This window comes from Protopterus annectens, chromosome 2.part0 (assembly GCF_019279795.1).
Source record: "Protopterus annectens isolate FY-2018-M chromosome 2.part0, PAN1.0, whole genome shotgun sequence".
NCBI lineage: Eukaryota > Metazoa > Chordata > Ceratodontiformes > Protopteridae > Protopterus > Protopterus annectens.
The window spans coordinates 988,363,616-988,391,587 of NC_056728.1; the positions used below are offsets into that span (position 1 = coordinate 988,363,616).

At 43.4% G+C, this 27,972-nt stretch overlaps 1 protein-coding gene across 8 annotated transcripts in view; it reads left to right on the forward strand.

The window, feature by feature from the left end:
- MPDZ (multiple PDZ domain crumbs cell polarity complex component) overlaps positions 1-27,972 on the forward strand; it is a 3,829,210-nt gene that overhangs the window by 3,419,311 nt on the left and 381,927 nt on the right. For all 8 annotated transcript variants that reach the window (XM_044061234.1, XM_044061239.1, XM_044061240.1 and 5 more), the window contains one exon: positions 6,413-6,560. In XM_044061234.1, coding sequence (XP_043917169.1) covers positions 6,413-6,560 — 148 coding nt within the window. The remainder of the gene's footprint in view (positions 1-6,412; positions 6,561-27,972) is intronic.

Below are 27,972 nucleotides of genomic sequence, written 5' to 3' on the forward strand. Positions count from 1 at the left end.
GGAGGCACATGGACTCCCCCGAGTCCTCATAGAAGATGCTGACTTGGATGAAGGTGAGGGTTCTCCCAGGTCACCTCCCGAGGATGTCTCCTTTGGAGACATCATGGAAATCCTCCTCCAGAGGGGAGGTTGGTCAGCCCCAAAACCCTCAACTGACAAATCAGTATTCTTGGAGGCCTTTGGCACAGGCCCATCTATATCCTGGGTGTCTCCTCCTGCAGATCCATTAGTGGATCTTATCACCACGCGGACATGGAAGGACCCTGACACCATAGAGCCAGTACCCAAATGCCCAGACAGGATCCTTTCTCCTCCCACAAACAGGCTTGGTATAAGGGATCCCCTGTGGATGCTATGGTGGTGGCGGCGGCTGCCACCAAGAGAGAACTGGCTCAGGAAAGTTCTTCAGTGCACCCTCCGGACAAAGAGTCTAGGATGGTGGACCACTTTGGGAAAATGTTGACTCTGAAATCCGTTTGTATCACATCCATGCGTCTTCTTTCCCATGCCACGGAACGAGTGGCTAGGGCAGCTGGGACTGGCGTAGCTATAAGACGGCATGCCTAGCTTAGACTCTGTCAATTCACGGATCCCTTCAAGGCGTCTTTCACGAATGCTCCCTTTGACGGTTCCTCCTTCTTTGGGAAGACAGTTCGTGACACCTTAGTCTAGAGCGAGAAGGACGGGAAGACTCTGTCTGCTGTCGGAGTCCACTTCTCTAGCCCTCAAAGATCCTTTTCTAGGAATCAGAGAGGGCAGAAGAAGATGTGGTTCAGAAAATCTCAGTTTTCCTGTGACACTCAGGATAACTCATCCTCTAGAGGCAGAGGGGGACAAGACAGATGCCGCCCCAGAGGCAGAGGGGGTCCGAGGAACCTGAGGGGTTGCCTGACTGTCCTGCTCTGGTGACAGTCAGGAGAAGATTGTCATTGCACCTAATGGCTTGGGAGTCCATCACGACAGACCGTTGGGTGCTCCAAATATCCAGGGGATACTCCATCCCGTTCATCACCCCACCCTATACAATCAAAGCACCTCCTGGATATCCCACCCGCTCAAAGGGAGGCCGCAGTGCACGAGATTTCAAATCTGCTTTACAGTCAGGCCATTGAACTGGTCCCCCTCAGATCAGTCCAGATTAGGCATTTACTCCAGGTTCTTGTTAGTGCCAAAAAAGACGGGGGACCTCAGACCCATATTGGACCTGTCTACTCTGAATATGTCTGTAGCCAAGCAGAAATTCCGGATAGTCACCTTACAGTCCATCCTGCCTTATCTCCGAGGATGCGACTGGATGTGCTCGATGGACATCCAGGACGCTTACTACCATATCAAGATTTACAGAAGCTCCAGGAGATTTCTTCGCTTCTGGCTGGGAGCCAATCATTTCCAGTTCAGAGCCCTACCCTTTGGTCTCACTAGAGCCCCCAGGGTGTTTACCAAGGTTATGGCAGTAATAGCAGCTCACCTGAGGCTTCAGGGAATTCAGGTGTTTCCTTACTTAGACAACTGGCTCCTCGCTGCTACCACCAAGCATCTACTTTGCATGGCCAGAGACTCCTTCATGCATCTTGCAGTCAGTCTAGGGATCACCATCAATATCTCCAAGTCCTGCCTAAATCTGACACAGACCTTGGAATTCATAGGGGCATGGTTGGACACTCTACTATTACAAGTTTTTCTCACTCAGGACAAGATCCAGAACCTATGGGCCCATGTGTCAGTGATCCTCGGCCCCAGGACACCGATGGCGAGAGACGTTCTCTGCGCCCTAGGCTCCATGGCAGCAGCAATTTCAATTCTGCCATGTGCTCTTCTTCACATGAGAGTGCTTCAGTGGACCTTGGCAGTTCAGTGTTCTTGGTTAGACCTCCACATAGACTACCCTATACGGATCAGCAAAGCATGCAAGACTTCTCTTCTTTGGTGGCTCCAGTCGCTGGAAATCTTGGCAGGTCGCCCATTCTTAACATCCACAGCCCAAGCCACAGTGACCACGGACGCCTCCCAGCTCAGGTGGTGGGAGCACTTTTTGTTAAGGACAGTCCAAGGCACATGGTCCCAAATTGAGACCAGATTGCATATCAGTGTTCTGGAGATGAGGGCAGTGCTTTTAGTGTTGCAAGCCTTTCACACTGTTCTCCCCCCCAGGGACGATTGCAGTTCAGCCAGACAACATGTCCATTGTGTGGTACATCAGCAAACAAGGAGGGACCAGATCTTACCCTCTCTGCCACCAGGCCATGAGAGTGTGGGAGTGGGTGATTTCCAACAGTCGGTTTCTGATTGCAACACACATCCCGGGACGCTCCAACACTTTAGCAGACAGATTGAGTCGGGCTATTCTAATGCCATATGAGTGGTCTCTGAAACAGTCAATAGCGGAGGAGATCTTCCTAGCGTGGGGTCACCCTTGCTGCGATCTCTTCGCATCTCCTTCCAATGTGAAGTGCAGTGAGTTCTTCGCTCTAATCCCCTCCCCAGGGGACTCTCCCAGAGACGCTCTAGTCCATGCTTGACCTCCCAGGTTACTGTATGCCTATCCCCCGCAACCTCCAATTCCGAAGTTTCTTCAGAAAGCATACTGACTGGGGTGCAAAGTGATCCTCATTGCCCCGTTCTGGCTGCGTCAAGTGTGGCTCCCCTTCCTCTGGTCTCATGCTCCAACTCCCCCACGGATTCTAGATCCCTGCTTGGATCTCATATCCTATCCCTTGAGCATCACTCCACCCGACCTGGACAGCCTCAAGCTGACGGCTTGGTTGCTCCAGTTCCCCTGATCACTAGGACTCCCGGTTTACGGATCAGCAAAGCATGCAAGACTTCTCTTCTTTGGTGGCTCCAGTCGCTGGAAGTCTTGGCAGGTCGCCCATTCTTAACATCCACAGCCCAAGCCACAGTGACCACGGACGCCTCCCAGCTCAGGTGGGGGGAGCACTTTTTGTTAAGGACAGTCCAAGGCACATGGTCCCAAACTGAGACCAGATTGCATAAGAGTGTTCTGGAGATGAGGGCAGTGCCTTTAGTGTTGCAAGCCTTTCACACTGTTCTCCCCCCCAGGGACGATTGCAGTTCAGCCAGACAACATGTCCGTTGTGTGGTACATCAGCAAACAAGGAGGGACCAGATCTTACCCTCTCTGCCACCAGGCCATGAGAGTGTGGGAGTGGGTGATTTCCAACAGTCGGTTTCTGATTGCAACACACATCCCGGGACGCTCCAACACTTTAGCAGACAGATTGAGTTGGGCTATTCTAATGCCATATGAGTGGTCTCTGAAACAGTCAATAGCGGAGGAGATCTTCCTAACGTGGGGTCACCCTTGCTGCGATCTCTTCGCATCTCCTTCCAATGTGAAGTGCAGCGAGTTCTTCGCTCTAATCCCCTCCCCAGGGGACTCTCCCAGAGACGCTCTAGTCCATGCTTGGCCTCCCAGGTTACTGTATGCCTATCCCCCGCTACCTCTAATTCCGAAGTTTCTTCAGAAAGCATACTGACTGGGGTGCAAAGTGATCCTCATTGCCCCGTTCTGGCTGCGTCAAGTGTGGCTCCCCTTCCTCTGGTCTCATGCTCCAACTCCCCCACGGATTCTAGATCCCTGCTTGGATCTCATATCCCATCCCTTGAGCATCACTCCACCCGACCTGGACAGCCTCAAGCTGACGGCTTGGTTGCTCCAGTTCCCCTGATCACTAGGACTCCCGGTTTATCATCTTCGGTAAAGAGTTTTCTGGTGGCATCCCTCAAAGCTTCCACTAGGAAGGTTTACTGCAGCAAATGGAAATGCTTCTCTATTTGGGCTTCTCAGAGAAACATAGATCCATTTACTGCCCCAGTTCCTGCAGTCTTGAAGTTTTTGTCATATATTTTTCAACAAGGGGCTAGTTCCTCCACAGTGAAAGTAAAACTGGCAGCCATATCTAATTTTCATATTGGCGAAAAATTGAATGCTCTGACCTCCTTGAGATTGTGCAAGGCCTTTCTAAAAGGTATTTTACAGTTGCATCCCCTTCCGTCCTCCCTTGGGACCTTACTCTAGTCCTGCAGGCATTGGTGGCACCCCCTTTTGAACCAGCAGCGTCAGTAGACTTAGCCTTTTTATTGGCCATTACTTTGGCTAAAAGGGTTTCTGAGATCCAAGCTTTTCTGCCGTGCCCCCTACTTGATTTTTCATAAAGACAGGGTTTCGCTTCACACGAACCCTTCTTTCTTACCAAAAGTGGCTTCTGAATCTAACATTAACCAGATGATTACTCTGCCTGTGTTCTTTCCAAATTTCCAGAACAAGGGTGAATATAAGCTGCACTTGCTAGATCTTCATAGACAGCTTTGTTTCTATCTACACAGAATTAAGCAATTTCGTAAGTCTGACCAATTATTTGTGTCCTTTTCCAGACCCTTTTTGGGCAAGGCCATTTCCAAGGTCTCCTTAGCCAGGTGGATTACACAATGTATACTGCAAGTCTATAGGGATAAATGCCTATCCCCACCTGGTCCTGTTAAAGCCCATTCCACCAGATCTATGGCAACTTCTACTGCTTTTTGGTCTAGGGTTTCTCTGGATGATATCTGTGCAGCAATGACCTGGGCAAGGTCACATACATTCATCTCTCATTATAAGTTGGATTTGATCTCTAGAGGGAGAGCATCCTTTGGCTCTGCGGTGCTCAGGAATATCCTTCCATGAGGGCCTCCCAGGAGTTTTGATAGCTGAGGACTCTGTCCCACAGGTTGCAGATAAATGAAGTTAACTGCTTCAGATAAAGAAGTTATGTACTCACCATAACGTTCCATCTGAATAGTTATACTTCATTTTCTGCAACCGTCCCTCCCTCCTACCCCCGAACCTGTTCTAGGTTAACGTTATTGAGTTGCTGATAGTCTGGTTAGTGGCAAACTCGATCTGAGGGAAGATAGGAGAGGTGAGGGATTAATGGGTAAGGGGAGGAGTTTGGAGCAGATGCTTGATAAAATGTTGCCGGCTCGGATCCGATATGGATCCGAATACCCACAGGTTGCAGACACTGAAGTATAACTACTCAGATGGAACATTATGGTGAGTACATAACTTCTTTTTTCCTCTGGGTCCTTCGGTCTCCTCCCACATTCCAAAGACATTCAGTAGGTGGATTGGGCACACTGCATTTTCTGTGGGAGCTAGTGTGTGTGTGAGTGAGTGGTACGGATAAACTACAGCGGCAGGGCTAGCCACCTGGCCTTTGTTTTACCTTCATTAATTTTGTATCCCAAAAACATTTTAAACGGTCTCAAAATGTTCCACAGCACTATAATGTCTATGGTTTTGTCTGGTATAAAATAATATCATCTGCAAATAGAGCCCGCTTTTCTTGACTACCATACCAATTATATCCTTGAATTTCTGACTCTCTTATTTTCTTTGCCAGTGGCTCTAAATATAATGCAAATAAAAGGGAAAAGAGGACATCCCTGCCTGGTTCCTCTTCTCAATTTGGGTGCCACCCTTGGTGGTTAAGAAAAAAAAAATTATCTGAAGGAGAACTGTTTGCCAGTAGTCTTTTGCTGGGAATCTGACTTTAAAAGTAGTAGAAGTAAGTAATGGACCTTAAATCTTGTGTACATTGCACTGATTACTTCTAATGTACGAATGTCACAGATGGTTTCTCCTGTTTTTTTTTTTTTTTTTTCTTCTACATAGCACAGCTGCCATCTCACATTCTGTTTACTTTTCTGCTATGCACCTTAGCTGTTAATGATTTTCAGAGCATTCCTCTCTAACGTTTTCTTTGCTCACACTTTCCAGTTCCTTTTCCCATAAATTACATTGCCCATTAGATTATCCTTTAGTAATTGAAATATTTCCACTTCTCTATTGCTTTTCATATTTTTCTGACAAACGTCCTTTTTTATTCCTACAACCTCATTTACAAACTTGACAATGGAAATAAAGCATTTATAATTAGTACGTTCAACTGAGTATTTGACTGACTCTGATTTTATTTTATGATGCATTTAAAAGTGTGTTTGCATTTTTGGTTTAAAATCCTTCAGACTTTTAACTTCAAAGGTATTTGCTACCCAAGATTCAATGTTGTAAGTGCATGCAGGAAAAAAGGCATCCACTTTCACTTTGAAGCAGTATGCATTGCTAATCTTTTGTTTTCTGTGATCCCTCTTTTTGTTGTCAGCACCCAAAAGTTGTGTTCAGTATTATTTTATGGATTACTGTTTCATAACCCTTGGTCTTTCATTCATTATTCCTTTCATTATAAACTTCATTGCTTCTTTATTACACATGCTGAATATTTAACTTTGAAAGTGACAGAGCAGTTGAAAATCTTGCTCAGTTTTTGATTTTTCAGGAGCTCTCACTTGGATCATTGATGAAAGTGCAGGTTATACCTGTGTTTAACAAAGTAACTTATTTTGGCAGAAATGACACGGGAGTGTTTGTATCGGATATTGTCAAAGGTGGAACAGTGGACCTTGATGGCAGACTAATGCAGGGAGATCAGATACTGGCAGTGAATGGAGAGGATGTGAGGACTGCAACACAAGAGGCTGTTGCTGCTCTTCTAAAGGTAAAGACATGAGATGTTATAATTATTGGAAAAAAGTTAATTATGCACACATTTAAGAAGGTTATGCTATAAGCTTGATGACAAGAATATCTAAAAAGTTTGTGCACTGTGAAGATCGGAGGAAATGTTTGCACCATGACAACTTCAGTTCATTCCAGAAGAAAATGCAAGTGATTTTTTTTTTTTTTTGCTTTGAAACTGCACAGGGGACTACACAGTTGCATATTGGAATAGTCATGTCAGGTAATCTGAGATTAACAGGCTATGGAGGAATCAGCAAGAAAAAGCTGAGTATTTCAGTGTGAAGAGGCGGATGTCTGAGTACCTCAGTGTGAAGAGGCATCCGTAGTGGAAAATAAGTTCTAACACCAGGAACTGTCCTTGGATGGTCAGCATCTGAGTTCACCCTCTCTTTCATTCCAGTTTATTATTTTCAGGCACTTCCATGATTAGGGGAGTGACAACCCAAAGCCTTCACACATTTTGATATCACATGTTGGATATACATTTGTGCCTGTTAGTTCTTTTCTGCCTCTCACATAGTTTGGATCTCGATCTGCTATGTTGCAGGAAAGATCCCTTATCCATTGCTTAAAATCAAATATTTCAAGCATATGCATATCTGTAGCCACCAAATCAAAAGCCAAAAGCAATATCAACATTACTGCCATAACTGACACTAGCAGACAGTGTAGCTTGAAACTCTTGTTCAAGAAAGGCTAAAACTAATTGTTGCTGCTCCTTGGCAACTGAAAAGAGTGTGATGTTAGGTGCCTTTTGGCACAGGAACCTTTTTTCTTCAAATTTGGTTCTTCCCCATGGTTGTAGTGACAACCACATTCAGCTCAGAGCCGGTACTGGAAATGCTTCTGGATCAAGCCAAGTATGTCCCTGATGTATTGAATGACACCCGACTCGAAGTCATGGCCTGGCTGCTGATGTAGACTCCCATAGCCTACCAGTTTTGCTGGTTGTGGTGAAGGGGAATATTGAGAGTGCTAGGAAACTATTTACTCAGTAGGCATATGCATCTAAATAGAATTGTTTTCTCAGTGGAGCAGACAAGTACCATGTAGTTTCTTAATTTGTTCATTTACAACTGGTAAGGGAGCTGGACCACTTGGACCCTTTTTCAGTCATGATCTTGTTAAATGCAGAAGAGTAAATGAAATTACAACCACATAGAAAAAAGTAATAAGAAAAAGATCAGTTTATAGCTTTGTTGATCTAAAGTTTTAACTAACATAACAGATACAATGTAATCCAACCTGCAAAAGAAAAACACTAAAGTGCAATAATCCAGGTACACAAAATTATGCAGCATTAATTCAGCAGTTACACTTTCTAATATTCATAAAAAGAAATTCATTGCAAACTTTCATTCCTACTAGTATATTACTTGTGAACAGTTTAGGTGCTAGTTGTCATTCTTTCTTGATCTGCAGACATTGCACTGATTCAGTGATTAGGGGCAAATTGGTAAGCTCACGGACTAAGAGTGTCTGTTTATACTTGACACATGGTATCACACCATGGTATGGCAATGATATTGGTGCTTCTGGGACGGAAGTCCAAAGCTAGAACAAAAGTGAGGATGAATCCAATCACTGAACCATCTAGAAGGGCCTCCCTCCTAAATTAGTTGATGTATTAAGAGCATATGCTATTATCCATATGCATGTTCCTCTTCTTTTTCTGCATGAGGACATAGAGAGGGTAGTGGAGAGCAATGAAAATTATACATATTTGAACAGGCATTTAAAAGACAGTAAAAAAGCTCCCTCTCCTTCCACCACCAGGTAGCAACAATAGTCAGGAAATCTGTCTGTGAAGCCCAGCTAATTTCTAAAGGCTTCTCATCCAGGTCAGAAGAAGTTGTCACCCCTCTGTACTCAGCCCTGTGTATATCATAGAAACGTATCATACAAAGCCCCTTTCAGCTTGTATTCAGCCAGATATATACTGTGCAGTTAGAAAGGCCCTAAAGGTGCCTAACAAAATTGATTATTGTTTTAAAAATCCTGTGCTTCCAAGACAGGCTTGAAGCCCTGTCCCTGTACTTTGCTTTTTATTAGGATCCTATGAAAACATTTATGTTTTGGATTCCTTGTCATTAAAAATGCTGCCGTACTGGATCTCCTATGCTTCCATAAGCTCAACAGACCTCAAAATAAGTTTCTGAACCTCCCTCAACACATAAATAAAACATGCTGGAAGAACAGGTTTATTACCCAGTGGGTACCCCATCTGTGTAACAAATCACCTTTACGTATTGAACCAAGTTGACATCCTCATATCTTTCAGAAAGGACCTGGATGATTGGATGAGTATCTGCAAACTTATCCATGGTCTGACATGTTTTGCTTTCCTGGAAATAGGTAGTACATCTTAAGGATGGGTGTCAGCAAGACACAAAGTCTTCTGACTTGTTTGCTGTGTAACTCCTATGATTTTATGATACGTATAATTTTCAAGCATGAAGGCAGTAAATGGGTTTGGAATAGTTTAATAGAAAAGGAAGCACTTTGTGTTCATGTACAATGTTTTTTGAGATACATCAGTGCATGCCACATTTTAATAAGACATGTTATTGGAAATCAGTCTAGCCAAAAAAAAAAAAATAAATAGATTGACTCCTGATCCATTGAACCTACATTGAATGAATAAAATAGAGTTTTTTGCAGGTGGGCAAACCCCTTCCTGCATACTCCCTGATCCTTACTGACCGTGCATCTCACAGCCTCTCCAAACACAGAGTAAAGGTAGTCCAGCATGTCATACCAGTACAGGAAACAGGATATTTCCATACCTGTAATATTAGAGGTCACTACCTAAAAACACGCACAATTTTTTATATAAAGACAAATCTACTACATGGGTCTGACCAGATGAGATACAATTAAAATGTAATTGGCAAACTGGAGGGAATCCATTCATCTACGTATATGTATATTATTTTATTTACTTAATGTAGGTTTGATGGATCAGTAGTCAATTTTTTTTTATTTAATATAAAATATACTTACTTATGTGCGTAAGTCTTTCTCTCTCTCTCTCTCTCTCATTATGTATATATAGATGATTATATCATGAGTGGTCAACACACAAAACATCAACAAAAACATGTTATGGAAGGGATTTTTTTAAGGTAAAGTGCATAGTTAGGATTGAGGTGGGGCAGGATTATCATTAATTACTAAGGTGGGTAAGGCAGATTATTTGTCTGATAGATCAAGGTTTTGTAACACTACCACAACACAGCTCTGACTCTCACCATCAGCACACATACACACACAAATCACTAACTCTGACTTTTTACCTGATCCTTATTCTAACTCTAAACCTCACACATTCACCTATACACTAAATGTATTCCTTTACCTAACCCTAAAACACATGCGTGTGCGCACAGACACACACACACACACACACACACACACACACACACACACACACACACACACACACACAAAACCTATAACCTCACCTAACCTTAAAATACACACGCTCGCATAAACACTCACAGCCCTACCACAAAGCCATTTATCTTTGTCATCTAAACCAAAGGGTTGGGAGGGTGGCTTAATGGTTAAGGTGTTTGCCTTACAAACACAAGGTGCAGGGTTTGAGTCTCACAAGGGATAATTAGCTAAGCTTAAAATGGCTCGCAAGTGCAGTTAGATTAGTACTAATCTATGAACCTATGAACCTATGAGTCATCCAGGCCACCATTTCACAAAACGCACTAGAGTTTTTCATCATATTGATCACTGCTGCAGTAGCATTTGCTATATGGGTAAAACAACCAGCCAGCTTCCAAAGCTTCAGGGCACCTTCAGCTCAAGGTGAGCTGACTAAAATGACAGGTTTGGGCACCAAGCCCTTCAGAGCTTTCCTTTCACTGAAACGTATGCTCCTCTGAGGCTTTTCAGGATTGACAGTCCAATTTTCTTTTCCCTTGCTGGGCAGTTAAGTTCCCTTTGGGGGGAAAAGCTTCCAATTAAAAATATATATATATATTGTATAACATTTTCCTTTTCAGGAAATTTATTTTAAACTAGAGGTATATATTTTAATGGACTATCACAAGAGTGAATTGTACTTTTGAAAAATAATGCACTTTTATTTTTCTCTAAGTTGTTTAACATAATTGAAAACCATTTTTTGTTGAGAAATTTTGTTTATTTTACTTTTTGGGGCTGACAAATTGATTTAAGGTGCTTTTTACTGTGTTTTTTATGTGAAAAAGTGACTTTAAAGACTTTTTAAAGTTTTACCAGATTTTGCTGCTTGTTTTCTCCAGAAAAGAGATCCTGTTTTCAGCTTGACCATGAAACAAAGTGTTGGTCTCACAATCTGTCCTCCCAGCAACTTAAAGAAAAAAGTTACGCAAACAGCCTTTTTTTACCACAGCTAGATTGCAGTTTGCTTCGGCTGCAGGTGGGTAACTGCTGTGGTCATTAGTTGTACCACTCATCTTTTACCTCTGAACCCTCTGGTGTAGCATCTACATCCACTATGGACCAGGGGTTAGCCACATCTTCTGCAGCTGTTGAGGTCCCTCAGTGGGTAAGGGAGAGCCACTCTTGTCAGTTCTGTGGAGAGAAGAGAGAAGAGGGAAGGCTTCCCTGCTTTGTCAGAATTTTGTGCACATCCCTGGAGAAGCTGCTGCTGCCATTAATAACACAGTTGGTCCCATTTTTCCTGTCAAAAAGAAACAAAAATTAAACATGTATCTACTGCTCCTCAAATTTGCTTAGACAGTAGTTTACTGGGTCTGGCTCGAGGTTTAATTCAGGCTATTGATCCTTCTTATAAAGTAGTTATTGGTAGAAGAAAAAGGAATACCTATTTTCCAGAAGAGATTTAAGATTCTGAATCTGGACTCGAAGATGAGGGGACAGATACAGGGTTTTCTCCTTGGATTTCTAATTCAGACTCAAAGGAGAGCTTGTTTTCTGACTCTCTCTGTGGGGGGTTCTTTTAATTTTACCAGAATTTGCCAGTGTTTTCAGTGAGAGAACACTGAGGTTTCTCAGCCCATCAGAAAATTCTATGAGCCATTTACAGAAGGAATTTCCAGAACCTTTACCCATTACACTAGTTCTGTCTGCTTTGGAGAATGTGTGTTATTGTCTGCAGTTTTCCTGATATTCAGCCAGCTGCCCCTAAAAAGGCAGATTGAATATATAAAGTTCCTTAATCGTTTAAGTTTTTATACATTCTTAGCTTTAGTTAATTTTGCTGCTTCTAAATACTAGTTAATTCCAATTTTGATTCTTTCTAATAAGGTTGAGAAGATTATTGATAAATATGGGAAAAGTGTATGCTTCGGCAACTTTAATTTTTCAGAATTTTGAATTTTCAGGTTCATACGTTAAAGTTTCCTCTGACTAACTGTGAAATTATGAAGATTATTTTGTCTGTAGTTTCTTGTTGTGAGGAAAATTCTGCTTTAAATAATGGTTACTTTTCTACAAGTCACTACTCATTGTTTACACTGTATGTATGACTCAGTTGATGCTTCTTCCAAGGCTGTTACCACTGGTAATGTTTTGAGTAGGTTTGCTTTTCTGCATTCTCACTACCTCACAGATAATAATCAAAATGAAATTTTAAATGTTTCTGTAGATCAAGATTTAGATTTTTGCCACCCCGCTGCAGAAGCGATCAAAAAGTGAGATGAAAGGAGCAAATTGGTATATGGAATCTATAAAATTGTTCAGTCCTCCTTTTCAAAATTTTCTAAGGGCTTCTTTAACCTGTCATCCAGTTTTGGCAATAAATAAACAATCTGAACAAAATGCAGGTAAGTAGATGTTTAAAAAGAAATGGCAGGGAGTTTCCAAAAAGAATTCTGCAATCTCCCAAAACCAAAGACATTCCAACAAGTCAGAATGACTATTTAAGGGACTTTGTCTCCTCCTCCCACCCTGGCATAGACCAATTTCTCTTCCAGAAATTTTGAATCTCCACTTTTCTCTTTGGCAACAGATAGTTGCAGATAAACAAATTGTATGCTGTCCCTGGGTAATTTAGAACCAGTTGCTCTTCCTCAGTTGGGGGAAAAGTCTTTATTCAAGGATGTTTTTTGTGCCAACGAAAATGTCTGGATGCCAGTTCTCAATATTTCTTTCCTAAACCTGTCTGTGATAGTTATAATGTCACTAGACAACATATTACGTCGTCTTCCTCATTCACGTTTCCTGGTAACACTAGATTTAAAAGATGTTTGTCATCACATCCCTGTTCATCCAGACTTCAGGTATTTTTTAAGGTTTTGTTTGTGTGGATTACATTACCAGTTCTCTGTCTTATCCTTTGGACAAGTCCATTGCACTAAAAGTGTTTACAAAGTGTCTGGCTCCAGTTATAGTTCATTGCAGGCCACAAGTAATTACATTTTCCATATTTAGATCACTTTCTGATCTTTGCAGAATCTTTTTTAAAGTGTCAGGACTCTCTCAATTAGGTAACAGATCTCTTACACAAGTTGGTATTCTAAGAGAACTTTCAAAAGTCTTTTTGGACTCCTTTACACAGGATTGTGTTTCTATGGTATCAGCTAGATACCTCAATTTAAAGAGCTTTATTCCACAAGAAAAATAGATCTTTACATAGATCTTTTTCTAAGGCTCTCCACTCAGACTTCAGTCACTGTGAAGGGAGTACCTCAGGGATGTTCTTCATCTCACATTGCTGCAGTCCTTACACTTGGGTAGTCCGCTGTCCTCGGTCGGCCCGAATATCAAAGCTGACATCAATCCTCAGTCTTTTTGCGCATGGTCCGATGCAGAAGCAGCGTTGCAAGTGCCGTTCGGCGTTCTGATTTTTTTGATTCGTTTCAGACCCGAGTCAAAGTTAGAATATTTTAGTTTTTTCTTGCCTCAGTGGTTTGATGTCAGAAAAAGTGAATAACTGTATTGAAACAGATACTTATCATACTTTGTGTATTCCTTGTTTAAAGGTTAGATTGTGCCAGGTTAGTCTTGGTTTCTCTGGGGTCCCAGGGGAGACTTTGTTATTGCAGGATGTGGCCTCTCCTAGGGTGGTTAGGCCCTCTCCTTCTGTTTCCAAGGCTTCTCCCAGAGGCAGGCCAGGTTTAGCTTCAGTTGGTGTCACTCCTAGTTCTTCAGGATCTGTGCCCAAGAAGCATATGCTTAAAATGGCAGAAGATTTGATTACTTTGATTAGAGGTTCTTTGCCCCTCCTGATAAGAGACCTAGGGTGGAACCTGAGTTGGGGAGTTTTGAGCAGGCTCGATGTTTCTGAGTCTTGAAGACTTGCAGGAGTATTCTCCTTATTCTGATTCTGATGTGGATGATTCCTGCTTCTCCTCCTGAGGATTTTTCTTTTCAGAGACTCTTCATTCCATGAGGGAGCATTTTAAGTGGGAAGGTCAGGACTTCTCTGATTCCAGATTTTGTTTTACCCCAGCATAGGCCTTTAGCTATACCTCCTGTTCTGGATGTTGTGGAAGATGTGTTTGCAGGGGCTTCTCTTAATCCTGATTCTTTGCCTCCTGCTCCTGTTAAACCGGATAGGTATTACAGGATGCCTGAAGCTCATAAGTATCTTTTTAAGAGTGACCCAGAAACTGTTAGTCAGGGGCCTAAGGTGTTAAGGCTTCTGTTGTTGTTCCTCCAGATAAAGAGGCCAGGGCTTTGGATAGATGGGGAAAGAAAGTCTATATTTCTTCCACCCTAGCTATGAGGGCTTTGAATTGCCAGTTTCACATGTTGAAATACCAAAACTATCTACTTTCTCAACTGAAGTCTAAGGTAGATGCTGAAGGTATTGAGTGTAAAGAGTTACAAGATTTAGTACATGTTTCTGAACAGGTGGGTAAGCATTCTTTGCAATGTGGTTTTGATGCTGTACAGGGTGGCTGCCACTGGTCAGTTCTTGGATCAGAATTTATCTGACCATGTTAAGACAAGGATTTTAGATGCTCCTTTACAATCTGATGTGTTGTTTGGTTCACCTGTTGAGGCAGTCTTAAAGAAAATGGAAGACAAGGCTAAGTCTATGCAGACTGTTAAAGATTTTGCAGGTTCAGCCTCCAAGTTTAGTAGAAATTGGCCTACCAACCTTCTTATGATTCCCAGTCTAGGGGTAGATCTAGAGTAGGGGCAGAGCTCAGGGCTCTTTCAGGCCTAGAACAGGGAGTTCACCTGCACAGTCTTCGGTGAGGGCAGGGGTCAGTCCTTTGTAAACAGACCCAATGATTTCAGCTGCCAGAGATTCAGCACCTTTAAGGTTGGCACTTTTCAAGAAAATTGGAGTTTAATTACCCAAGACAGATGGGTATTGGATATCATACACCAAGGTTACAGGTTTTATTTCCATACCTTGCCTCCTTTCCTCCTCAGCAAAGAATAGAGGCTCACAAACAAATTTCTCTGCTACTTCAAATAGGGGCAATACAACCGGTCCCTGTGCCAGAAGTGGGCCTAGGATTTTATTCTCGCCTGTTCCTAGTACCAAAGAAGGGGAACACGTGGAGACCAATTTTGGATTTATCTATCCTCAACACTTATCTGGACATTCCCAAGTTCAAAATGTTGACGTTACAACAGCTTTTACCTCTGCTGGGCAAAGATCATTGGATGGTAACTTTAGATCTCAAGGAGGCTTACCTTCATGTTCCTATCAGACTGAGTTGCAGGAAGTATCTGCTGGCTGGGACTTCTCATTATCAGTTCTCTGCATTGCCCTTTGGCTTATCTAAGTTCTGGCTCCAGTGATAGCTTTCTTCAGGCTAAAAGGAATACAGATCTATCCTTATTTGGACGATTGCCTGATTCTGGCTCAAGGAAGGACGAGCTTCTTCATCATTTGGAATATGTGATAGCAGTGCTAAGATGCCTGGGGTATTCTGTGAACGAAATAAAGTCCAGTCTAGTACCCTCTCAGGACATGTGCTTTCTGGGTGTAAGACTGAATACAGCATCCCAGATGGCCTTTTGACCCCGGACAAACAAAAGAATCTTTCCCTTTACTTTCATCAATTGTCTCATCAGTCCAGGCTGACTGCAAGGACAGTCCTTCAAGCCTTGGGGTTCATGGCATCTTGTATTCTGGTGCTTCCCAATGCCAAACTGCATATGAGGAAGCTACAATGGTATCTCAAAATGTATGGACACAGCACTGCCAGGATCTGGACACTGTCATTCAGATAATACCTTGCATTCAAAAGGAATTTTTGTGGTGGGCTCACGAATGTCACCTAAACAAGGGACTGATTCTAACGACAGATGCCTCAGACAAAGCTTGGGAGCTCATCTAAATGGAAAGTGGATACAAGACAAGTGGCCTGCCAGACTACAACATCTACATATCAACTTGAAGGAGATGTTAGCAGTCCAGTTTGCATTAATAGCGTTCAAGGATTTACTTCTTGCAGGGCAGGTGTTGATGCTTACAGACAACACAACTGTCATGTGGTACATCAGGAACACATTCTTATCCTCTATGCAGGCAAGCAATGATTTTGTGGGAGCCTGCTCTCAGTTTACAGCTACATCTTCAGGCAAGGTTTCTGCCGCCAGCACAGAACTCCTTAGCAGATGTGTTGAGATTATGGATCCCCAGAAATGATCCTCATGTATTTCAAACATTGACAGTGTCATGGGGAACTCCAGACATAGATCTGTCACTAAACCACCAGCTGCCAAAGTTTTGAAGGTTTCATCCCACAGCTTGGAAAGTGGATGCTCTTTCTTTCAATTCATGTGTATGCCTTTCCACCTCTGCCTCTCCTCCCAAAGGTACTTCTAAAGGTCAGACAGGACAAGCCAAAGATGATTTTAATAGCTCCAGATTGGCCTCGACAGCACTGGTACCCATTACTGAGAAGTCTGGAGCCTCCATGGCCTTTGCCTTCGATTCCACACCTGTTGTCTCAGGAGAACAGTAATTTACTCAATGTCAAGCTTCACTCTCTTCACCTAACAGCCTGGCATATTCTGTTTTGAACCATAGAGGGTCTCAACTTCCACAGCAAGTTTTGAATGTTATTTTGGAAGCTAGAAGGCCTAGTACAAGGAAAGTGTACTCAGATAAATGGAAGAGATTTTTATTTTGGAGTGCAGCAAAGGATTTTGATGTTTCTGAGCCTAATTTAAGTGTGGCTCTTCAATATCTTACTGAATTACTGGACAAAGGTTTGTCCTTCTCTTCTATTGAGGTTCATGCTGCTCACTATGACTGTGACCCACCATTGTTTTCTCATCCTTTGTTCAAGCAATTTCTTAGAGGGGCAAAGAATATAAGACCCCGCTCCTACTCCTGCTTGGGATCTCAATTTTGTGTTGGAGAAACTCACTCTACAACCTTTTGAGCCTGCAGCTACTACCGAGTTGAAATATTTATCATGGAAGACTGCTTTTTTGTTGGCCATTACCTCTGCAAGAAGGGTTTCTGAACTGCAGGCCCTTATGGCGGTTGAGCCTTTCTTAATTTTCCATAAGGATATAATCCTTCCTTTATGCCTAAAGTGGTTTCTAGTGTGGCTTTAAACCAAACTATTCATTTGCCTACTTTTTATGCAAATCCCCAAAATAAAGGGAAAAAGATTTTGCACACTTTAGATGTACACAGGCAGTTTATTTGAGCAGAACTAAAGGGTTCAGGCAGTCTCAGCAGTTATTTGTTTCTTTTGCTTTGAGTTCTCAGGGCAAGCCTGTGTCAAAACAAACTATTTCTAAGTGGATTGGGTTTTGCATTGCTTTCTGTTATTCCCATCATGGCAAGGAGATTCCAGCTGGGATTAGGCCTCATTCCACTAGGGCTACTGCCATTTAAGGGGTGGCAACTAAAGATATTTTGGAGGCAGCTACTTGGAGTTCAGTGCATACTTTCTCTAAGCATTATCACCTTCCACTTTACTCTAAATCTAGGGCTGGTTTTGCCACTGCTATTTTACAGGGCATTTTGGCAGCTCCTGCTTCTTTATAGTTTTGCCATCCTCCCTTACCTCTGCTTTGGGATTCTACCCAAGTGTAAGGACTGCAGCAATGTGAGATGAAGAACATAGTACAGTTTTGTACCTACCATAAATGTAGATGTTCAAGATCCACATTGCCTCCTTCCCTCTGTAGTTAGAGGCGGTTGTGTGGGTTGGGTTGTAAATGTTGTGTATATTGTATATATTGTACATATTATTAGTGCAAGGGTGGTTGGTTGGTTGTTTGCTGTCTTTTGGTTTTGACCTTTCTTTTTAGGGTCTTCTGACATCTGGGGCAAGAAAAGACTGAGGATATGACGTCGGTCATGCGCATTTGTACCCTAATGTCCTGATGTCTGATATTCGACAGCGGACTACCCAAGTGTAAGGACTGCAGCAATGTGGATCTTCGAACATCTACATTTATGGTAGGTACAAAACTGTACTTTTTGGATCTCATGACAACTATGCTTGTTGTGAAACCCCTGGCAAGACTCCACATGAGAAAAATACAATGGTATCTGAAGTCTCTTTGGTCCAGCATCAACATCCTTTTTCTTGTCAAATCCAAGTGCTGGGGTTTGTCAGAGGAGAAATCACTTGGTGGAGACAGCAAATATCCTTAAATCTGAGTCTCTCCCTCTCCTTTTCTGTTCCAAAGAAGTCAATCACTACAGATGTCTTGCACTTTGCTTGGGGAGCAGTTTCAAGAAGGATAAAAGTGCAAGGTGTGTGGGCACCAATGACAGATGCTAGTACATAAATGTAAAAGAGATGCTTGCACTGATCAAGGCACCCATCTGTCTGAATTATCTTTGGCCCCTGGGGACCTCTTCAAGTTGTCACAGGCTATACCACAGTCATGTGGTACGTCATCAAGCAAGGGGGAACCAGATTGTACCCCTTTGCAGATTATTCATGTTTGCTAGGGATATAGCTTCACAGTACAGTCTCACTTTACAGGCAGGCTACATTCCATCAGGGCAAAATTGTGTGGCAGGACAAGGGCAGACCCTCACAAATGGAATCTAGATCAGGGGATTTTCCAAGATTTGATTCATCTGTGATGAGCTCCTCAAGTAGATCTATTTGCCTTCTGACTGAACAAGCAGTTGGCAAGTTTCTGCTCCAGGACTAAAAGGCCTGAAAGACAGATGCCTTTTAAATTATTTTCCTTGTGCAGAAATGTTCCTGGATGCTTTCCACTGATATCCAGGATACTTCAGCAGATTCAGAAGGAATCCACCAAGATCATTGTGGTGACTACATTCTAGCCCAAGCAGCTGCTTCTCTCCCTTCTTTTGGAAATGGCCTGGGTCAATTATCACAAGCTTCCTCACAGCATGGATCTACTCACACAAGAATAGAGGTGTTTAATATGAGTCTATATCACTTAATCAAAATACATATTCTTTGAATATGTATTTGTTGAATACTTGTTTTTTTTGTTTTTCTTTCGGCTTTTCCCGGTTAGGGGTTGCCGCAGCAGAACTCCGGTCCGCTAATGATTGGCAGTCAATTTTTATGGTGCCGAGGTGCCAGCCCGACACCCAACCTTCAACGAAGGCATGCCCATTCACGCATGTCTTTCGAACGCCACTCAACCGTGGGGAGGACATGCAGACTCCACACAGAAGGCGCTCCAGCCGAGAATCGAATGGGGAACCTCTTGCTGTAAGGCGACAACGCTACCGCTGCATCACCGCGGCTACAGTCATGTATTCATTGAACACTAAACAGTGAAAATCATTTCAGTGAACCTCGGACTTTTTTTCCTGGGTTAGGAACCACTTGCCCACTAACACTCCAGAACACACACCACACTAAATGAAACCCACCCAAATGGGGGGCTTCATCCAAACCCCCCAACTATGTATACCAACTCCAAGATTGCACTACAGTGGGGAAAAGTTGTGGTGATGGCCAAGTGCTCCCTAACCCTGGGGAAAAAGTCCGGGGTTGGCTGTAATGATTTTCACTGTATAGTGTTCAAGGAATATGTATTCAATGAATACGTATTTCTGTTAAATGATATAGACCCGTTTAATACACCCCGACTGCAGTCAACTTCAGTTGAATGCCTGAATGATAGGGATGTAATACTGTTTATGCACCTGCTTACTGAGGATGTGTAACAGGTACTAATGGAGGCAAGAAAGCTTGCAACTAGAAAATCATATATTAGTAAATGGAAAAGGTTTTCTAGTTGGTGACAACAACATAACCATTCAGGGCCAATTGTCCTCTGGCTTTACAATATTTGTGAGAGTCACTGTAATATGGCCTTTCTTACTCCTCCGTCAAAGTTCATTTATTGGTCATTTCAGCATGTCTGCCTATGGATCCTCCTCTTTCTATGTATTCTCATGTCAAAATGTTTTTGAAAATGGTTTTGCTTAAGAAATCTGCAAGAAAACTGTTGACCCTCTCCTTGGGATCTTAATTTTGCATTAAAGAAGCTAACACTTGTTCCATTTGAACCAGCTGACTTGAGGTTGTTAACATGGAAAAACCGTTTCACTGATTATTCTGACATCTGCAGAAAGAATAGTATCTAAGGTGCATTCTCTTATTGTGAGTCAGCCCTATCTCAGAGACATGGTTTCTTTGAGAACCAATCCTTCTTTTATGCCAAAAGTGGTAATCTGAGTTTGCATTAAGCCAAACTGTTCATCTCCCTGTTTTCTTTCCTGAATCTAAAAATGAGGGAGAAAGGATACTCTGTACCCTGGATGTCCACAGACAACTCTGGTACTATCTTGACAGAATTAAATCTTTCAGATCTTCACATCACTGGGTCAGTTCTTGTGAAGGTAATAGGAACAAATGACCTGTGTCAAAACAGGCTATTTCCAAATGGTTGTCTAAGGCTAGCACCTTTTGTTATACTTAACAAAACAAAGCTATTCCAGGCAGGGTCAAGTCCCAATGTACCAGGGCCTTGGCTTCATCTGTGGCTTTTTGGAAAGTGTTGGATTCTAGAAGCTGCAGCCTGGTCCTCTGTACATGCTTTTACAAAGCACTGTTGGTTAAGGTGTTTACCTGCCAAACACAAGGTGCAGGGTTTGATTCTCACGTGGGGTAATTGGCTAGGCTTAAAATGGCCCACAAGGGGCAATTAGCCTAGTACTAACCTATGAACCTATGAACTGTAAGCTTGATTCCTTCTCTAGGTCTAGACCAGGCTTTGCGAGGACCATTCTCCAGGTGCTCTTGGACTCTTCTTCCATCTACCCACACTGCTTAGGTCACTGCAGTAGTGATCAATATGATAAACTTAGTAAAGTTTTGTAAGCAAACTTACCTTAACAGTATCTATTTGATTTGAATGATCAGTAATGCAGTAGCTGCTCCCTCCTTCCATCTCCCATTTTTTTGATGTGTTGTTTATGCCAGGGTGTGGACATTTATTTTTGTTATTCCTTGAATTGTCCTTTCAGGGCTCAGCCTCCCTCTGTCTGTTGCTATGAAAGCTCTGAAGGGCTTGGTGCTCAGACCTGTCTTTTTAATTAGCTTAGCTCTAGCTGACTGTTGGTTTGGGCACATGGATGGTACCCTGAAGCTTTGGAAGTTAGCCATCTGTTATATCCTATGCAAGATATAACCCATATAGCTAAGGCTACTGCAGCAGTGATCATTTGAACATCTACTGTTATAGTAATTTACCTACACAGCTGTACTTTCACTTTGTCACACATTAGTGTTGGACCAATTGAACTGCACCCTTTAGATACATTTGATAGATACATGTAGCTGGAGCCCAAATTAATGTTTATGGCACAACTCACCATGGCTGCAACACATCAAAAAAATAAGCCCAAAAGTGTAAGTTTTCTTCCCTTTCCATATCTTGTGTGACCTGGAGTTTTCAATTGTAAGTTATAGGGTATGGGGAGTTCTTTTTCTTATAGAAAATTGACACTTTTAAACTCGTTTCAATGAATTTTAACCACATTGAGTTGCATCTCGATACTTTGCTGCAAGATGCCTACCTCCACATCAGAATTGCAAAGGGATGTAGGAGGTTTCTGCACTTGCGGTTAGGAGACAATCATTAGCAATTCAGAGCCCTCCCCTTCAGTTTCACCACAGTCCTAAGGTGTTTACCAAGTGCATGGCAGTAGTCGCATCCTATCTGTGACTCAGAGGGATACACGTGCTCCATATTTAAATGATTGGGTCCTCGCTGCTATGACCATAGAGCCAGAGACCACTTCTTACAGCTGTGTCTATCCTTAGGTATATATGTAAGCAACAAAAAAATTCTGCCTCCAGCCAGCTCAGAACAAAATGTGTATTGGATTCCATCTGACACAATGAAATGTGTAGTCAGCCCTCCTTAAAAAAGAATCCAGATCCTCAGAGACTCTACCCAACTTCCTGTTGATCCTCTGTGCTCCATTGGCAGTTTTGATACTTCAAGTACTAGGTCTTTTGGCCTTCACTTTATTCATGGTTTCCCATGCATACTATTACATCCACATTATCCAGGGGCTTCTCAGAGTGTAGTGGTGAATACCAGACATTTCTGCTACTCCCACAATCATAATTCAGCTGTGCAAGGCTCATTTGAAATGGTGACTAACCTCTCTCACAATTTCATCAGGTAGACCTTTTGTTCTTCCTGTACTAACAGTAACCGTCACCACAGATGACTCTTGTTTGGGGTGGGGAAGGCACTCGATTGGAGGAATGTGGAATCAGGCAGGCACCAGTCTTCACATGAACATCCTGGAGATGAAAGCGGTCCTCCTATTGTTGCCGGAAGTTTAGGACCTTTTCCCTCCAGGAATGAATTTCCATTAAAACAGATAACATGTCCGTACTCTGGTACTTGAACAAGGGGGGAGGAGGAACAAAATCCTTCCCCCTTTGTTAAGAGGCAAAAAGGGTTTGGCAATGGGCAGTTGCTTCTCAGTACTTTTTGATAGCAACGCATGTTTTAGTGAAAGCCAGCTGTCTTGCAGACGTACTGAGCAGATCCATTGTGATGCCTCATGAGTGGTCTCTCCGTCAAGCTGTAGGTCATCAGATGTTTGACCCCTGGAGTCAGCCTTGCTTCAATCTCTGATGTTCATCGTGCATACAGCTGCAGTCATAACAGATGGGTTTTCCTGCCGTCAGGCGGGTCCTCGGTCGGCCAAATTCCAAAGTCTAGGTCCGGCGTCGGTTGTCGTCGCTTCTTCCCTGACGTCAGTACGACAGGGGTATAAAAGAACCAGCCGATGCCATTTTCTGCAGTCTTTCTTGCCGCGCGGTGCCCGAAGCAGAAGCAGTTCGCAAGTGCCGGTCGGCCAGCTCCTGAGATTACGAAAATTTTGCAACCGAAGTCTTCTTGAAAGCTAAGTACCCCGTTGGGGAAACTTTCCTTGCCTCAGACCGATGTCAGACAAAGTTAATAATTGTATTTCATGTGGGAAGCAAATACTGCATAAGGATTTTCATTCCCTCTGCATTCCTTGCTTAGGCCCAGACCACGACGTCTCGGCCTGTCGTTTTTGTGCTACATTCAACAGACGCACCATTAAGCGTCGGGCGGAGTTCGCCCAACATTATTTTGGCAAAAAATTTAATTACATTATGTCGTCGGATACTCCGACTCCAGTTTTGAGTAAAAGACGCAAAGATAAGGACCGACATACGAGGTCCGCGGCTTCTACCGACACCACGCCAAAGCCGACTACAGGTGGTCCGGTTCTCAGTGAGGCACCTACGCAGCCCCTGACTACCGACGACACTTCATTGGTGGTGTCTACTGTACCCGTGGTCGCAGGCTCTTCGGCCCACACCCCGACTACCGATACCGAAGCCACTCTAGGCGGTGAAACTCAGAGTTTAGACAGGTCTGCCACCTCTCAAGGTGTCTTCAGGCCTTCCTCTTCTTTTTCCATCAAGGCTTTCACTAAGTCTAAAGCAGCCATGCATACTAAGAGACAAGCTCCACAGGGCCCTTCTCAAGGCCCCATGCCTAAAAAGCAGATGCTCAAAATGGCTGAGGATTTGATTACTCTTTTCAGGGGTTCTCAACCCCCCCCCCCCCGGACAAAAGGCCCAGAACGGAGGAAGAATCCCCCTCCTCGGACCAGGCCTCCATTATTTCAGAGCATTCTGATGACCAGGAACATTCATACTCCCCTTTTGAAGATTCTGATGCAGAGGAGTCCATTCCCTCTGTCTCCCCCCCTGAGGATTACTCTTTTGGGGAAACCTTACATACCTTGAGGGAACACTTCCACTGGGAAGGCCAAGAGTACTCAGACTCCAAGAAAAGGCTTAGGGATTTTCTCTTGCTCCCTCAGCACAGGCCTCTGGCTATACCTCCTGTCTTAGACATTCTAGATGATGTGTATTCGGAGGCCTGCCTTAACCCAGACTCTTTACCTCCAGCCCCAGTCAAGCCTGACAGGTATTACCGGGTTCCTAACTCACACCAATTCCTATACAAAAGCCATGCGGCTGACCCAGAAACTATCTCACAGGGCCCCAAGGGAATTAAGGCCTCCACTGCTAAAAATCCATTACCTTCAGAGAGAGATTCCAGAGCTTTAGAAAGGTGGGGGAAAAAGGTGTACACCTCGGCCACCTTAACCATGAGGGCATTAAACTGCCAGTTCCATATGTTAAAGTACCAACAGTTTCTGTTATCACAGTTGAGAAGCAAAATGTCACAACCTGAACAGCCAGACTTGAAGGAGGTACAGAATTTGATGCATAGTGCAGAACAAGTGGGTAAACATACCTTGCTTTTGATGCTTTAGAGGCCTCATGTAGAGGGCAATCTCAAGGATCGTTTAGAGGCAGACAATGGCAAGCTCCTACACAAAGAGGTGGTGAGGATAGTTCACAGCTATTCGGAAAGCAAACCCAATGACTTTCCTCTTTGCAGGCCAAGCAAGGCTCAAATGGCAGCACATTTAGGCGGAAAACTGGCATTATTTTCGAAAAATTGGCATATTGTCACAAAAGGCAAATGGATCCTGGACATTATAAACAGAGGCTACAGATTCCATTTTCACACCCTTCCAAAAATGAGAGGCATGCCAAACCTGCCACACAGTCAAAGGGCAGAGGCACAAAGACAAATTTCAGATCTCATGGACATGAAAGCTATTCAAGAGGTACCTACACAAGAACAAGGTCAAGGTTTTTATTCCAGACTGTTCCTGGTACCAAGGAAGGGAAAAGATTGGAGACCTATGTTGGACCTATCCATCCTAAACACATTTTTACTCGTGCCAAAATTCAAGATGCTCACATTACAGCAGCTTCTTCCCATGCTGGGCAAGGAGTCTTGGCTGGTAACATTGGACCTCAAGGAGGCATACCTGCATGTCCCAATCAGACAAGATTGCAGAAGATACCTCAGATTTCTTGCAGGTTCAACCCATTATCAATTCTCTGCATTGCCCTTTGGCTTATCTACTGCACCCAGAGTATTCACGAAATGCCTGGCATCAGTAATTGCCTACTGCAGACTTCAAAGGATACAAATATACCCATATTTGGACGACTGCCTGATCCAAGCGGACAGCAAGCACATACTTCTGAAACATCTGGCTTTTGTAATAATGTTGTTGAATTCTGTGGGATACACAGTCAACAAAAAGAAATCAAGGCTAATACCCTCTCAGACAATAATTTTCCTGGGTGCCAACTTGGACACAAACACCCAGATGGCCTACCTCACGCCAGAGAAACAGGGGCAACTAACTCAATACTTCAGAAAACTAGCAAATTTCACCAGGCTGACTATAAGGAAAATCCTGCAGGCTCTGGGATTCATGGCATCTTGCATCCTACTAATCCCATGTGCAAAGCTGCATATGAGGAAACTTCAATGGTACCTGAAAAACCTATGGTCTCAACACAGCCACAGTTTGGAAACAATAATACCACTGATTCCATGTCTTCAAATGGAATTTCTGTGGTGGGCTCAAGCATGCCAAAGAAACACAGGTCTCCCATTCTGCAAGCCTCAAGCAAATCAAGTCATCACAACAGACGCCTCGGACTACGCCTGGGGGGGCGCACATGACAGATCGGTGTATTCAGGGCAAATGGTCCCAAAAAGAAAAGCACCTACACATCAATCAAAAGGAAATGCTAGCAGTTATAAATGCTATTATAGCTTTCAAAGACCTTCTGCATCCAGGTCAACTATTGATAAGGACAGACAACACCACAGTAATGTGGTACATAAACAAACAGGGAGGAACCCATTCATACCCCCTATGCAGGCTGGCCATGTCTCTTTGGAACATGGTTCTGGAATTACAAATCGAACTTCAAGCACAGTACTTGCCAGGCAAGGAAAACACGCTGGCAGACAACCTAAGCAGAAATATGACAGATCCACACGAATGGAAGTTGCATCCTCAAGTTTTTACAGAGATAATTCAAGCATGGGGAAGGCCAGACATAGATCTCTTTGCTTCCCACAAAAATCACCAATTGACAAAATTCTGCTGAAGGACTTTTCGTCCACAGGCCTGGAGAGTGGATGCACTCTCTTTCAGTTGGACAACAATGACAGATTATGCCTTTCCACCTCTTCCTCTGCTGTGCAAAGTTCTATTAAAAACCAGAGCAGACAGACCAAAGATGATTCTCATTGCTCCAGACTAGCCAAGACAGCACTGGTGCCCACTCCTGAGGAGCCTGACGCATTCCCCACCATGGAACCTACCTCTAATGCCTCTTCTTCTGACTCAGCACAGATTCAAAACTCTTCACAGTCAGCTGAAAACACTCAACCTGGCCGCATGGAAGATTCCTTAACTTCACAACAGACCCTACTCTCCAAGGAGGTGCAGGATGTCATTTTGGAGGCCAGAAGGCCTTCTACTAGAAAAGCTTACTCTGCAAAGTGGAAACGGTTTTGTGCCTGGAATGAGAAAAAGGGCCAGAATCCTGGAATACTGAATTTACCTGAAATATTACAGTATCTAGCTGAGCTGCTAAGCAGTGGACTTTCATTCTCCTCCATCAAAATCCATGCCTCAGCCATTTCTGCAGAATACAACACTGATCCTCCTTTATTCTCTCACCCCCTCTTAAGACAGTTCCTCAGAGGGGCTAAGAATATAAAACCCCTAAGGAAACAACCAATACCTGCTTGGGACCTCAATTTCATTCTAGAAAAACTGACCTTGTCTCCTTTTGAGCCAGCTGCCTCAACAGAATTGCAATATTTGTCCTGGAAAACAGCCTTCCTTCTGGCTATCACCTCAGCTCGCAGGGTATCGGAACTACAAGTCCTCATGGCTGTGCAGCCTTTCATCATTTTCCATCAGGACAGAGTTTCCTTACGAACCAATCCATCCTTTATGCCAAAGGTAGTATCCAGGGTAGCTTTGAATCAGGCTATCCACTTACCTACCTTTTACCCTAATCCTCAAAACAAAGGGGAGAGACTACTACATTCCTTGGACATCCACAGACAGCTGCGTTATTATTTGGACAGAACAAAGCCTTTCAGAAAATCAGAACAACTCTTTGTGTCCTATGCTACAGGAGCTTAAGGGAAGCCAATTTCCAAACAGACAATCTCAAAATGGATAGCCCACTGCATACGCTTTTGTTACTCTTTTCATGGTAAAACTGTACCTGCAGGCATCAGATCTCACTCCACAAGGGCCACAGCTACCTCTGCAGCTTTCCTCAGAGGGGTTCCTACCAAAGATATTTTGGAAGCAGCCACTTGGAGTTCTGTGCATACCTTCTCCAAGCACTATCACCTACCATTATACTCCAAAACTAGAGCAGGCTTTGCCACTGCAGTCTTGCAGGGCTTCCTGGCTCCTCCTAGTTCCACCTAGTGCCTACCACCCCTTTTTTAGCTTTGGGATTCTACCCATCTGTTATGACTGCAGCTGTATGCATGATGAACATAGTACAGTTTTGTACCTACCATAAATGTAGATGTTCGAGTGCTAATACAGCTGCAGTCCAGGTTTCCCTCCCTCCTTCCCCTCTTGGTACAGGCCTATTGGCTAACACCTCCTCATACAACCTGATTGGGGTATTAATTTATGGTGTATTTGCTTGCAACTACTGTTTTTTGATTATATTGCATTGCATTATTACATAAATTTATGTATTGCCTTCCTTCTGGGGGCACCTGACATCTGGGGCAAGAAAAACTGAAGAAAATGGTGTCGGCTGGTTCTTTTATACCCCTGTCGCACTGACGTCAGGGAAGAAGCGACGACAACCGACACCGGGCCTAGACTTTGGAATTCGGCCGACCGAGGACCCGCCTAACGGCAGGAAAAGCCATCTGTTATGACTGCAGCTGTATTAGCACTCGAACATCTACATTTATGGTAGGTACAAAACTGTACTTTTCCCTGACCAACACTAAATGCTGCAGGTACTTTGCCATGATTCCTTCAGAAAGACAGATGCCAAGGATTTTTTTTTTTGCATAGTAGTATCCTTCTGAAGTCATCCACCTGTGGTAAC